A 15,660-nucleotide genomic window follows, 5' to 3' on the forward strand; every position below is an offset into this window, starting at 1 on the left:
CGATGTGATGACACCCTGTTATTCCTCAAACCTTTTTTTTTTCATCAACCTTAAACGACTGGGAGACTTGACAGAAATAATGTTTAATGAAATAATAATGAAGTTAGCACTGGAGAGCTCACTCGATATGTTGGTTCAGGTGTGGTCGATTGCGTATGTAAGTACGAAGAAAAAAACTAAGAAAGAAGACGTACCTGTTATTTGTAGTATGACGGTGAAGTACACCAAAGCAATAAATAGAAAACAACGTGCTTTGACCGGTTCCTGCTGAAAATGAATAAACAATCAAGGTGTTAGGCCTTAGGCAGCACCAATTTTTCTCTCTTATAGGCTCTAGATAATCATTCATGTGGAGCTGGTTGCAAGCAAACAAACATCCAACTTTTCGCTAATGTTACCCAGCCGTCGAACTTAGTAGGTCAGAAAGAAAGCAGGCGCACTACTATAGTTTGTCTGAAGAGGACGCCTAGCCTGTCGCTATTTTTGACGGTAAACAATTGTTCAAGTGTCCAGTTTTACTGAAAAAAAAATGGCAGCATATCCACTGGGTGAATGATGGAGAGTGGGGTGAAGCATCCGTCCGTCCATTTGTTCTTTCTTCCATCCGTCCATGCGTCCGCCTGTGTGACCGTCCATGCGTTCATCCGCCCGTCCATGCGTGTGTCTGTTCGTGTGTACGCACGTCCATCCATGCGTCCCTCCCTGCGTCCGTCCATGTGTCCATTCGTCCGTGCAGCCATCCGTGCGGCCATCCATGCATATGTCTGTGGCCATTCGTCTATCTAGTCAACACTCCAAGTAACACCATCTCGCATCTTTTCATCATATATTCCGCATATAGAAGCACTGCCATACAGTAGACATTCCAAGGACTAAACGAGAGGTGGCACACGCACACTTTCTTATGGCTTGCGCTTTGTGTCTACTTCCCACCTTCAACCACCTCGAGTTTATGGTATATACTAGTTCACTGTATTCATGGCACTGCGGCCCAACGCTCGCTAAACCTTTGTAAAACCAAGGAGGTTATACCCAGCGAGTATAACGTAGCAACCCTTTCTTGTCAGATAGTGGTCAATGTACATATCAGTGGCTGCTAATTGTGAATGAGAGACAGGAGAATTCAGCTTTTAGGTAACGCGCACGCTGCGAATTTTTTATTGTTCAACAACGCACAAAAGAAATCTCCCACCGGCACCGCCGTGCAGGTCAAACGTAAGACATGTTACGTACTACGACAAAAGACGAACGGGGGCCGCTTTAAGGAGCTACGCCTCTAAAATGCGCAATGCTTTGGAAGAGATACAGAAGCAGGATCAAAATTTTTATGTTTTTCATTTAGTGCTCACACTCACACACGCTAAAATTATCGCCATTTTGCATCAGGGATGGTCTTCTTCACAAGCGGAACTTGCCAACGATGGCTGATCACTTTTTACTGGTGGTTCTTGATTCTCTTCACACACCTGTACACCACGATGATCTGACGCCTGGTCACTTCGCAACAGTAGTTTTTCTTCTGTGAAATCACTATATATGCTTAATAAATCAAAATTATTCAATGTTTTTCTGCTTTGCTGATTGTTCACTTGTTTCTTTGGTTGCTTGCTGGTTGTCCCAAGAAGGCATACGCCGTCCGGGAACATGTTTTCTCAAAACGCTTTCTTCTTTTTTTATTATTCTACACTGTAACAACTGTGAGACGCAGCTACTACTCGATACGATTCTTACGATCGCGACTACGAGCTATTCGCGCGTGATGTGAGGCTACACTGTCGTGCAGACTGAGGGTTTCGGTAGCCTTCACTAATTCTTCGAGCAGTCGTATTTGAATGGTTGATGAACAGCTATAGATGCATTCAGGGCACACGTAGGAACCTAATGCGCGCCCACTTCGCTTCGCTTTGTTGCCGCTTCGACCAACGTGTGTAATTGCCCTGTACTTGGAGTATAGCGGTGCATAGCAATTTCACTGGTCCTATCTTAACTTACCTGGCACCGTGCTTGACACTCTAATTGTAAATATCTTTATCAGGTTCACTTACACTTTTGATACTGGTTTATTCTTTTTATGATTATTTTCATTTCTATCTCCTTGGTTTTCTTAAGTCCACTTGCCAGCAAAACTGTCTGTTTTCCTGATAAATAATGTCTTCCTCTTTTAGTGGTATTAAAGTCCCAGAGCCTGTACCGCCCAAATAAGTGGGGCAAAGTAGCACTTATCGAGTGCTTGTTCGCTCCCAGAAACGTGGTATAAAGCAACCGTAACAGCTGTGCAATGTCTTTAGATTGATTATGATCAACAGATCTAAACTGTGTTTTGTATCGAGACGAGCTAACACATTGAGCGAAAGTGGCACACAGTGCACTGCCGATGTTTCTGCGAATACATTTTGACTTGCAACATTGGTTAAAACGACCGGACAGGAAAACACATACCCAGGCAAAGGAGTTTAGCATTTTGCGGTGCATTTCCGCACGCTGCAGTCAATGCACTGCCTCTTTCCCTTTTCTTTCTTCTCCTTCTTTCTGCCTGTGTCTCATCTTTCTATTCCCCATCCCTCATTTCCCGGTGTAGGGTAGCCAACCAGAAGTCTCTCTGGGTTGATTTCTCTGCCATCTCTTTGTTTCCTTCCTGGAACCAAAAAGGAAATTCACTAAAACTGGTAAAGGAAGCAGTCTACTTTTTAAGAAAAGTAGCGACTGCGAAAGTGAACCACGAGTCTGAAGTAACTTGCATAGGATTAGGGTCGAGCACATTTGCCAGGAATATTCGAACCATGAATGGTAGTATTCCACTAATCCTCGAAAAAGAGGTATATAACAGCTACATATTACCGATACTATCCTACGGAACATAAGCCTGGAGTCTTACAAAAAGGGTTTGCCTTTTATCGAGGGAGACACTCCGAGCAATGGAACATAAAACGATAGGTGTATTCCTAAAGACAATAATATAGCAAACTAGACCACGAGAGAAACGGATGCTAAGGGCATCTTAGTCAAAATCAAGAAGAAACGGACTTGAGCCGGGCACGAAGCACGTAGCGAAGATAACCGCTGCTCGTTAAGAGGAACCGACTGGATTCCAAGAGAAGGCAGACGCGTGCGAGGGATGCAGAATATTAGGTGGTCAGATGATATTAGGAAGTCTACGGGTATAACGCGGCCGCTACAAGCCCAGTACCGTGTTGACTGGCAGAACACAGGAAAGGCCTTTGCCCTGCATCGGGCGCAGTCTGATAAAATCATGGTGATGATGACTATTACGATTATGATGATTACAAGTCGTCGGACCAGCGTGACTGGTTAGCGTTTGCACAAGCGTTGTAGTGAACGCACTGCAAAACTACTGGAGGTGCAGAAAGCTTCTAACGCCTCTGCTCATGGAGCCAATGTAAAATCACGTTGGGTGCCGAAAACTTTCGGGTAGGGAGGGTAAATACAATCGACTGAGAAGAAGATGACTTTTACATTGGAGTCATCCTAGGAAAATGCTCAAGGGACCATGCTACGTTTAGAACAGTTGTCAGATACAAGCAATCAGCGAAAACAACTTCATTCCATAGGTGCTATAATGTCGCGCTACACTCAGATTTCCTCCTTATTCTTTGGAGTCCGCGGCTCATGCTACGAGCCACTGCCCGTTGCTGAAGCCCAGTGTGGTGGCGTATGCATGAGCACAGGCGGAGGTTACCGCATACCTCGGAAGCGCACGCCGGACCATTTTTCTTTCAACTTGATGACACTTTGAAGACGTGCACAATACCAGCGTTTTTTATTACGTGCTTGTCGATACGCGTGATTCACAATACGCTGTGTCCACGTATCGGTTAAAAAGTTCAACTAGGACAATCGTTAAACATGATTGTGGGCCCTAGCGGCCACTATGTATATGTGCCAATATGCGTCAAGTTTTGTGTATGCATGTCAAACGATGTTTAAATGCGAAACACACATGAGACATTTTACAAAGTCTGATAATCGTAAGGCACTACTGCTGTGAAGACACTTTCGCGCTTTCGTGCCATACAGGTTTCTGGGACGGAGAGATCAGCCATGTTTTTTTTCTTCCTCGTCTTCTTTCTTGTTGACATGGCGTCGCTCTCTCGCCAAGCGTAGCAACTCTCGCCCTCGGGTTTATTTGAGAGGACGTGATTGAATGAAAGCGGCTCGCATCCCATCGATGCGGCGCCGCGTACAAACGAGTTCGTCCTCTTCGAAGAAGTAAGCCGTCTTGTACGCGCGCTGACGTTTGGTGTGATACAACACGGCGCCAGGCCGTCGACCTCTCGAGCTCGTTCGTTTTGAAGGGCCAGCCTCGTTTGACGGACGACTTAATTCAATGCCGCGCGCTGATACGCGCGATCCGCTCTTGTTCTTGCTGTTTCTGCTGGCGTCTTCTTCACTTTGCGAGAAGGACAGCTCGTGGTAGGCACCCCGTGAAGTGTGGGAAAGATTGATCGGCCACTGCAAAAGAATACGCGGCCCATTGAAGCTGCGGTATGCATCGTCGTACGGTGTGGCCGCAGGTATGCCCGCGTAACGGTGACTCACAGGCCGGCCTCATCGCAACATTTTATTCTCAGCCATTGGTTCTACATTTTTTTGTGCTTTTACTATAATGCTTGTGTGTGTGGTGTGTGTTTGTGTGAGAGAGAGAGAGAGAGAGAGAGAGAGAGAAAGAGGGAGAGAGGCAGTTGCGCAGAATTCAGACATTGGATTGAGGCAGTGTTTGTCAGTTTTCTTGTAGGAAGACCGAGCAATAAAGATGACTGATTGACTTGGAGAAAGGGTACGATACGTCTTATAAAATTTTCAACTGAGGGAGTGAGTAAGTTAGCGAGAGAGTGAGTGAGTGAGAGAGAGAAAGAGTTGGTAAGTGTGAGACTGAGTAAGTAACTGATTGAGTAAAATTTGCGAAAGACGTGCTTCTACTCACAAACCACCAGTCTCTAAAGATATCAAAAGCACGTAGCTAGACAAAGACGACAGGTGAAAACAGCGAGACGCAATTTTCGTATGATGAGCACTTTGCTTCGTTATCTATTTCAGTGCATTTTATTCCCTTCCATAGCATGAATTTACTCGCCTTACTAAGATGTGTTATTGAACAATCATTTCATTTTGGTATTTACCTGCAAAAGTCAGGGCTTACCTCTAATAGCCCATCACTTGGTTTTCAGTCTATGCCACATAAACTGACCTAATAAGAATGACACACTGGTGTGTGCATTATAGAGCTCAAATATATTGGAAGTGCAATTACACACGTCTTCAACTGTACCACTTGTGACATTCGTCCAACTGTGAATGTAGCCAAGGCAACCATCCTCCCAAGCACAAGCGCCGTGTATCAGCTTACCGCTTCTGGTGTATTTGTATGCCCATGTTTCTCTCGGCATCATTACGCAAACGTAAGCAATTGGTTATATAAAACGAATGCGGCTTTTCATTATATGTCTGTGCATACACATCTTTAGCCAAATATTACAACGTTTCCCTCAATATAAAAAAAAATTACACCACAGAGATCTTGACCCCACACGCTTGGCATCTTATACGACGGTGCGTGGGATCTACCGATTAAAGAAAAAATATAGAATGGGGCAACTTTGTGCTTCGCACATCTCAATTTATCCTTGCGCATTGTAAATCGCTTGAATTTCGCGCTCCGTGAGGCGCACTTATGTTGAGTTACGTAAAAGCACAGGACTCGCTAATATCTTAACGTTCGTTCTGAATTACTTACCTGTTTATGAGCGTAAACTCAAACATTTGAAGATGTTGTCAAAGACGGCGTTTTGATAGCAAACTTTGAAAGAGTTGTACAAGTGAATACTATGCGTAATCGGAAGGAAAACTGTTGAAACCTTTAGGCTATCACGATGTGTTTAACTGATAAATACACTTTGGAGTAATGAATAAGGCTTTCATATCGCTGTAGTCGTCGAGATCCTCCTTGATTTTTTGGCGGCTATAGGCTATCCACATATATAGTGGATAGCCATGTAGTGCCTCGCTGATTATCAATGCTTGATTTGTATTTGTATTTTATATTACCTAATGCTTTAGTAGTTGCTTACATTGCGTTGATGTTGGTTAATTGGTACCGGCCCAACCCTTTCGAGAGTGGCTGTTATTCTCGCTTCCTGTGATATATAGCACAATCAGCTGACGTCATCACTTTATCATTTTTGTGCAGTGACGTCATGAGGCGCGCACTGCTCGTGGCGCTCCTAGCGGGGATCGCATCAGCCACTGGATGGCACGGAGGCGGCGGCGGCGGTCACGGATGGCACCAGCACGTGCCCATCAAGCTGCTCGTCAAGCACGTGCACAAGCCCATCCCGGTGCCCAAATACGTGCCCGTGCCTCAACCGTACCCGGTGCACAAGCTGTACCCCATCTTCAAGCCGTTCCCCGTGGCTAAGCCCGTGCCACAGAAGTACGTGGTCCACCAGTACCACAACATACAGGTCAGTATATCGGTGGCCTGGCGCTTTGAAGTGTCAAGTTATTTGGAGTTTGAAGCTTGCTCATCGTTTATTTAGCGCATGTTCAAAAGTATAAGCATTTTGGTGCAGAAAAATACCGCATTGCGTAAGCACCATTGAGAGAGCATATTTTATAGTTAATTAAAGGTCAATAGAATTTAGCATATGCCCCCCTCCCCTCTAAAAAAGAAAATAGAATAGCCGTAGCAGATCTCGCACTGCGCGCCTTTGTTTAATTCAATGCATTGTCTGTTCCAACGAGGCCTTCACGTTGTAGACTCAATTTTCACGCGTAGCTCGATAACACACTTTTGCCACACAAGATTGCATTAGTTAAGGAGACCCCTTCAACTACATCACATCCAGGGAGTCTTTTTTTCTTCTTCATTTCAATGCAGTATCATGAAGTGGAGGGGGTATTTGGTAGAACCTAATTCAGCACACAAAAGAGCAGGGTTAGATTTTAATTAATTGGAAGATTTTTATTATTCATTTTATTTGCTTCTTTCGCAAATTTTCCCTCACTGACCTCACTCACAAGCAACGACGCTGATACCGATGTCAGAATTTCTCAGCAATGAGCCATTCAAGTATCTTGCGTTAAAATATCGGTAATAAATCTGGAGCACATCTGCATAACAATGCACATGCCTCAACAGAGGAGAAAATGAAGCCACCGGTGCGTGGGGTGAAATATTTTGAAGTGAACAAGAAAAGTCGGAATGTTGGCAATGTTTATGCCTAGTAATGGGCGTAATGCGCAGCTTTGATGGATAAACAACAAGCAAATTGCAAAGCGGCAGCAAATATACGTATATTGACTGAAACTGGGAAACAAAGAGGTGCACTATTAATAATTTTAAGAAAATAACGTTTACTCCTGCTCACAAAAGTTAGTTAAAGGAGCGGACAATTACCTATAGTATGAAGTGATACTACTGGTGAAATAATTTTCCGTCGCATTGGCTCAAACCAAACCTGCTTTTTTCATGAGAGGTGGATTTGTATTTTTGTTTCTTTATTCAAAGTCAAGAAAAATGACCTGTGAATTGTCTTGTGCCCAAAGCATGAACCATTCGGCATGAGAAAGTGGGTTGACGTGCGGGGCTTGAGAGGTGAAGGCGTGTGTTATTTGAAGGGACGCTGTGTGTGAAACGGTCTAGCAGACTCTCAACGAAACTTTGTAGTGAGACGCAGCATTCGCGTTGGCCGGTGACGCAGGAAGTTCGCAACGTGTTACGTTAACACGAAGACCGAACATTCTATACTGCCACTCGCAACACGCCTTGACGCCTGAACATCAGCTCAATATATCGCAAGTTTAAAACACGCGAACAGTTGCGCATCAAGAAGCATCGTAATCATCGGTGAATTTTTAGGGGCGAAGCTCTAAAGCCGTGGGTCTGTCCACGCACATTTCTTTGTGACCGGTTCATAACCACCTAGTTGTGTAACTCACTGAGCAGGTGGCACTAGTGTGAGTGACAGACAGACCGACGGACGGACGGACGGACGGACGGACGGACGGACGGACGGATGGATGGACGGACGGACGGACAGACAGACAGATGTATGGACAGAGGCAAGAACGCGCTGGCGGACTCATGGACGGACTCATAGATGTACGCTTGAACAGCCGGACCGACGGAAGCATGAACGGACGGACAGAAACACGGACGGATGTATGAATAGACGGAAACACGGACGAACAGAAGAACGGACGGACGCCCGCACGGACGAACAGACGGAAGTATGGACCGACAGACAGACGGAAGGGCTCAAGGGTGGGCGGACGGATGGATGGACGTTAGCACGGACGTACAGACAGAGGGACAGACGTGCGGATGAATGGACTCACAGACGAACGGATGGATGGAAGCATGGATGCATGAATGGACAGACAGACGGGCTGAAGCTTGTATGGACAGACAGACAGACGACCGACGGACGTTTCGCCCCACTCATCATCATTTCGTGGATATGCTGTGATTTTTTCATAGGGTGTGTATCAGAAGAGCATTAAAATCAATAGTTAGGCACTACCAATCCACCCTATCTTGGCTTTTCTACGAAAAACTTGCCTTCAATCAACTTGGCAGCCATTTTGTGAATTGAATTTCATTGTGTCTTTGAGGAGGCCTATGCCCGGTAACAACAATCGATAAGCTTTTAACATAATGGCGCCATTTTCTGAAGTAACATGCAACAAAAATATCTTAAATGTTCACTTTTTTTCCAGTAACGCGATCCCTCGATGACTAAGTGAATAATGTCTCTGCAGTGTCATTATAGGAGACGTACGCCCGGTTAGCACAGGCATTGTACGACTTGAAATAAAGTTTATGCCAACCGACCAAAACTTTGTTGTTATACGATTTCTCTAATGACAACGTGGCATGTGTAGTATAGACATCTCAGCTCAGAGCAAGTGTTTTCAATTACTCTAAACGATTATAAACCCTCCAAATAGTTTGCCGATGTGGATTCCAAATACATATCCCACCGGGGTAATTACCTCAGTGCGATACCTGTTGTCCAAACAACTAAGCACTCTTAGCTATGCCCCTTCTTAGATTTCATTGAAGGAGCATCGGTCAACAAGCGTGCCTGGTGACAACCTGTTTTCAACCTTATGGCATCAATCTAGAACTAAAAGTTCAAGCAGCGCAAAGAACATGACACCAGCAATGTAGACTAAAATAGAGGAATTCCACACGAACGCTATTAAGACATTGTGTTGTGCTTGTGGCAGCTATGTGGATGATTCAAAGGAAGTGGCTATTATCGTTTTGCGTTTTCTACAAGGGAAAGGTCCAAGTCATGTATGGTGAGACATACTACATGAAAAGGGTCGCTCAGACGGAGGAATTGCTGGCCAGGTATGCCAAGCTAATTAACCCTGCTTGTGACCACATCACCATCACCACCACCACCATCACCACCACCACTATCAAATGCTTGTTCGCGAAGCAGCTGGAGGCTTGCGTAAAAGATTCATCTGCATGCATTAGCAAGCCCATTTACTTCTTGTTTGTTTCTCGACGCAGATTCCAGTTCCTGTGCTAAAGTTGATGCCACACCGTATGTCCATTCCCATACCAAGACCTGTGGCGCTGCCGATACCAATTCACGTGCCCAAGCCAGTGATCGTTCCAGTGCCGAAGCCCGTACCGGTCAAGAAGCCATATCCGGTTCCTGTGCATGTCCCTGTTCCCAAGCCGTTCGTGGTACCTATCTTTAAGTCAGTTCCCGTACCGGTGCCAAAGCCAATCCATAAGCTCATTAAGGTCATCAAAGAGATCCCTGTCTACATCAAGAAGCCGGTTCCCATATAGTGAGTATGTCTTCGAGTTATGTTACACAATGTGTGTACTTCGCCATTTACATACTTTCAAGAAGGTGGCAATACCGAAGTGCATTTTTGCAGTTTTCTTTTTTTCTTAATAGCACTCTAATGATCCAATCGGATGATTGCATGCCACTAGTGTTGGCATCTTTTCTTTTCAGCCTAATTGTAGACCACCGCTTTTTCTTCCCTTGTCAGGCTCCACTGATCAATGTGGTAGGCTAGGGTTGAAGCTCAATAAACCCCTTGTTTGCCCTGGTCTTGTCGTTGGTGTTTATTATATATAGGCTGTGTAACTTGAAAGAGCTCTAATCGACACGTGTATTACGCACAGCGTGCATACCTGATCCTGATCTTCTCCTTCTGTCCAGGGTAACAAACCAGCAACAATCTAGTTAATCCCCCTGCTTTTCTTTTGCTCATTGAATAGCTGAACGGACATAATAATAATAATAATAATAATAATAATAATAATAATAATAATAATAATAATAATAATAATAATAATAATAATAATAACTTATTGTAGACATTCATAACGAATACAAAAATTGGGCTTGTGTAATAGCAATATTACAGTTATTATTATTATTATTATTATTATTATTATTATTATTATTATTATTATTATTATTATTATTATTATTATTATTATTATTATTATTATTATTATTGCGAAGTTTCCTTCTCAAACCTACACACGACCATGAACAAATTTGTGGAAGATAGGAAATTGACGCGACATGTTTCGGCGATGTCAGAAAACATATATATTCACCGCACTCTTCATTCTTGACTGCCACGGCCTGAATTGGACAAAAATAATATCAAGATCTATAGGAAGTTCCATGGCCACAATATCATCTGCTCAACGTAAGCCTCGAACATAAACTGACTGCTCCATTCATGAAGCATGCTGTGTTCATCGAGTCAAAACACAGACACGAAGGTGTTCTTTTTTTTTCTCGTACAAGTGGCGCTACGAACAGACCTCCACGATTTTTGCCAGATTGCAATATATGGAGCCTATGAGGAACTCCGCCACTAGTATAATTGAGAACCTGTAACACAAACTAGTTTTTTGTCATGCATAGAGGAGTTAACTATGTCAGTGAAGCGGTTAATATTTGAACTGTCGTAGTTATTTCTGAACGAACACACGCCCGTGTACGCTGAAAGCTTGCTTTTTCACATAGAGGGTCTTTATTCGGCAAAGCCCACCTAAACAATTGCGTGAGTGAGTTGGGATTTAAAATGCGCCGATATGCTGGTATTAGCTGGGTATTCCGTTCGAAAGGTAGTGTTCCTGTACTACATTCTTGAACGCCAGGTTTTACCAGTCTGCATTGCATCCGCATGTTGCAGTGACAAATATTGCTCAAGTGCCAAAAAGCGAAAGTTTCACGGTACCAACGTGTATGCCTAAGAGGACTGTAAGGCAGAGACCATCCTCTTCGTTTTTTTTTCCCAATGGATTCTATTTATCCACCCCACACCCCAATTACTACATCAAAACTGAGTTTCCCGCACCCAAGGGTACATCATTGTACAATTCGTGAGATCAACGTGTGAGCCTTGCCTCTTCGATCGGAGCCATTACGAAATTTTCCGCAACTCCCTTGGTTTGGCAATGCCTTCGGGAATAGCGCACACCTGAGTAAGCAACGATTTGAAGTCGTGACGTCATCATTTGAGCTCGCTTAATAATGACGTCACAATGGTTATCAATATGTGACGTCGTGATGACGTCATATGGCGACGTAATCATTGAATTTTATTTTATCATCATTCGTTTTTTCACCAGTGGTCACAAACTCGAATTTAATGGGGCACATAAAGAGCTCGTATTAATCCTTGTTCACTTTCCAACTCCTGTCGCAGCGTGCACGAAGAGAGCCATGGCTGGAAGGGTGGCTGGAAGGGCGGCTGGCACTCGTCGGGGGCTCACGAAGGACTACTGGCCAGCCAGGTGGCTGCGGCCGTGCACTCTCACCGGGGTGGTGGCGGTGGAGGAGGCTTCAAGTTCCACCACCATGGCTCGGCCTCTGAGGCTGCACCCATCATCGCAGCTGTACACCACGTGACTCACTCCGGAGGAGGAGGAGGAGGAGGCTTGAGTGATGGAGGCCTCGCTGCTGCTCTGCAGCACGCTTCCAGGCAGTCCGCGCTGGACGCGGTGCGCCATGTAGCCTCGGCCTCGTCGGCCCTCCAGCATGCGGGAGGCTCCCCACTCGAGGCCGTGCACCACGTGACCCATGGCGGGTCGACCGCCGCGTCGGCGCTCAGTCACTTGCCCGAACAGGTACACCTTAAAACGTATTGATATCTGAAGAACCCTGCGACTGAAACCTGTTTACAAACAGAAAGTTACTTCGATGTAACCATGCTGGATATAGTTTAGAACTTTTGGAATAGCCATTCTTCTTTTATTATAGTAATACTTGACTCATGAGCACATAATTATTTTAGAATTGGCGAGACCTGACGATACTTCTCTAAACTTTACAAGTGCTAAAAAAACTAATATTTAAAGTTGGTTGAAGACCACGTGATACCCGAATTATTATATGCGCTGCCTGTGTACCAAAAGTCACATGACACGATCAGTCACGTCACTCTGTTACTTCGTTAGGACGTGATAAATTGCCACGTATGTATTGTGGTGATGTCTTGTACGTCACATCACGACTTGACACACTACACCATTATATGCTTAAAAGGGCTCCACAACACTTAATAATCATGGTCAAAAAGCGCTACCGTTCGATGCACGACGTTCTCGGAAAGACGCAAGCCAAAGATTATACCGCATCGTGCGGCCTAGATATTATGAACAAATGTTACAATCAGCTCAGCTGAAACTCATTCGTTCTTCTCTCTACAAATCATGATATGGGCGAAAATGGCGATGATATAAACCCAAACTCCCCAGCCATTGGCTGATTTGAGCATCGTGAGCTGTGTAGTTACCGTGGCCACCATAGGATGACGCCACGTGCCCCTGCGCACTCTCGCGTTCACATTAAAAGTGAGCCACACTTTCTTTCAAAGCAAAAACGAAAAAAAATAACAAAGACAAGGCTCAAGGGGAGGACATGTCCTGGCGAATGGGTATATATATATATATATATATATATATATATATATATATATATATATATATATATATATATATATATATATATATATATATATATATATATATATATATATTAGGGAAGCTCCAAGGATGTATTTTTTATTAATAGTAAGCATCGAATTCAAGACAAACTTTATAGGAGATTAAGTCACCGATACTCGTCTCTGTAGGTTATTCTATCAAAAACAACTATCTTTTTATAGATTATTAATGTGCGTGAATTTCCTCTTCTATTCAAAAGAGTGAGCGCGTGCCACTCTTCTAGTCCGGCCGTGCAGGTGGCTACGTACTACTATTACGTCAACTACTACTACTACTACTACTACTACTACTACTATTACTACTACTTATACTACATACATCGCGGACGCACGACCCACGGCTTAAGGAGAGAGAAAATCATAGCACATTCACCTGGCGTGCAGACAATACCCTTCACCACACAGAAAACTGAGCATAGCTGTGGGGAAGTCACCACGCTGTTCAAGGGAGGGTGCTATTACAAAGTCCGGACTCGAACAACAGTTATGGGCAGTCCAACAGGCCCGCGGCGCAGCAGAGAGACTTGGCCATTCTGTTCCGACAAGGGAAGGAACAAATAAAGTTCACCCATTCATCCATTCATATCCATGGAGTGAACGATGATGAGTGGGCCCAGCGTAGGGGCTAGTTGGCTGCACATGGTTGACACTTGCGACGCGCTAAATTGCACGAGAAAAAAGGCACACGGAGGCTCGTGTGTGCTCTACCTGTCTCTCCGTGTGTCGTTTTTCGTGTGCAATTCAGCGCGCCGCGATTGTCAACGATGAGTGGGGCGATGCGTCTGTATGTCTTTCACCTACATGAAATTGTCCGTTTACTATATAAAAATCGTCAGCTGTACGAAAACCACTAACATCATCTAGTGATATTCTTTTCAAGGACATATACTCACAACGCCATTTATTGAGCAATTCATAAACTATAAAGGGCTACATACATACATACTACTACTACTACTACTACTACTACTTCTACTATTACTACTACTACTACTACTACTACTACTACTACTACTACTACTACTACTACTACTACTACTGCTACTACTACTACTATAGAGGATGGAACTCTAAGTTAAGCTTCACCCCTAAAACTTCAGTTTCTTATACATTTAACAAAGAAGACTTGAAGGTGAAAGCCATGTTCTATTGCTTATAAGTTGATGTTTTGACCTTGCTCCACCACCCTCTGAAAGTTTTAACGCTATAGCGTTAGAGAGCTCGTGGCGTGGATATCCCGCCATCGGTGTCGGCCCCGTTGGTTGTGAGTGAAAAATAGTCTGTGCGTCTGTGAGCGAAAAAGCAAGTTACAGAGATCGCCACGGGAGGCCGCTACTTGCCCACGCGTGCGAGCGCGATCACAGTGACAAAGCCGCGCATTTGAAGAAAAAAAAGTGCACACGGTCACGAGGCGTGGTGGTTTCTTTGCCCCTGCCACCCGTCCCTACTTAGCTTCCGGCGCGTTCGTCGGGACAAGAGAAGAGATAGTGCAATTGCAGCATGCGACAAACCTTTGTAACTCCACTCGCACTGGACGAATTCTCAAAATTTTTGCGGCGTTAAATTTGTGAGGCAATAAGCTCTTGTAGTGAATACAATTCCATGGCTACTTGAAAAAGTGTTTCATGGCCCCTTTAACGCGTTTTGTTTGACAGTTGTCACGACGAAAAAGAGCCCATTCGGAGATTTGTACGCGCAGTTGGGAAGCCTCAAGCTACGTCTAAAAAGGCCGGGATAGTGCAGCCGTCGCCGCTAAAAACACACAGGAACTTTCAAAACGCTCCAAAAATAGACAACTATGTCCATCTAGCGGAAACCATATGCCTTTCCAGAGGCCTTGATAAGCACACAGCAAACGCTAGATCTGTGAGGCATTGTGAGACTCTTTATGGCGACCGAGATGGCGAGCGCGTGGCGTGTATCTTGGAGGCCATGCGACTCTTGCTTTACATCAAAAACCCCCACGTACCATTCGCGCGCTGATACGATCTACTGTGCGCGTGCGTGTGCGTATGTAACAAAACATATTTATAAGTATGCACTTAGTGGTTTAAGAACGCACTAAGGGCCGGATTTCACTATCGCGTTAAGCTCTTAAAGGCGAAACTTAAAGGTTCCACAATTTTTTAAATGCGATGCATTTCTTAGCGAACTTCAGCGACTTTGAGCGTATCTATCTATCTATCTATCTATCTATCTATCTATCTATCTATCTATCTATCTATCTATCTATCTATCTATCTATCTATCTATCTATCTATCTATCTATCTATCTATCTATCTATCTATCTATCCGCTTACCTTTGGGTGCTCTCGTGGTCACAACCTTTATTTGGCGCGAAACAAAATTAGAATGTATTCATGATTGATTTGTGGGGTTTAACGTCCCAAAACCACTATTTGATTATGAGAGACGCCGTAGTGGAGGGCTCCGGAAATTTCGACCACCTGGGGTTCTTTAACGTGCACCCAAATCTGAGTACATGGGCCTACAACATTTCCGCTTAAAATTAGAATGCGAGGGTGAGATGGTTTAACGAATATGACGCGCTGCTCAAGACCTCAATAATGTCACATTCCCGTCACGTACGTCATCAAACACGTCCCGCCAGACAGTGGCACATACCCATGGGCGGT

The 15,660-nt window shown here is 44.3% G+C and overlaps 1 protein-coding gene across 2 annotated transcripts in view; it reads left to right on the forward strand.

The window, feature by feature from the left end:
• LOC119169724 (uncharacterized) overlaps positions 1–15,660 on the forward strand; it is a 140,385-nt gene that overhangs the window by 112,567 nt on the left and 12,158 nt on the right. For both annotated transcript variants that reach the window (XM_075886854.1, XM_075886853.1), the window contains 3 exons: positions 6,206–6,479; positions 9,545–9,831; positions 11,725–12,145. In XM_075886854.1, the coding sequence (XP_075742969.1) occupies positions 6,213–6,479; positions 9,545–9,831; positions 11,725–12,145 (975 nt within the window). In that variant the 5' untranslated portion in view covers positions 6,206–6,212. The remainder of the gene's footprint in view (positions 1–6,205; positions 6,480–9,544; positions 9,832–11,724; positions 12,146–15,660) is intronic.

Source organism: Rhipicephalus microplus, chromosome 2 (genome assembly GCF_043290135.1).
Source record: "Rhipicephalus microplus isolate Deutch F79 chromosome 2, USDA_Rmic, whole genome shotgun sequence".
In the NCBI taxonomy this organism is placed as follows: Eukaryota; Metazoa; Arthropoda; class Arachnida; order Ixodida; family Ixodidae; genus Rhipicephalus; species Rhipicephalus microplus.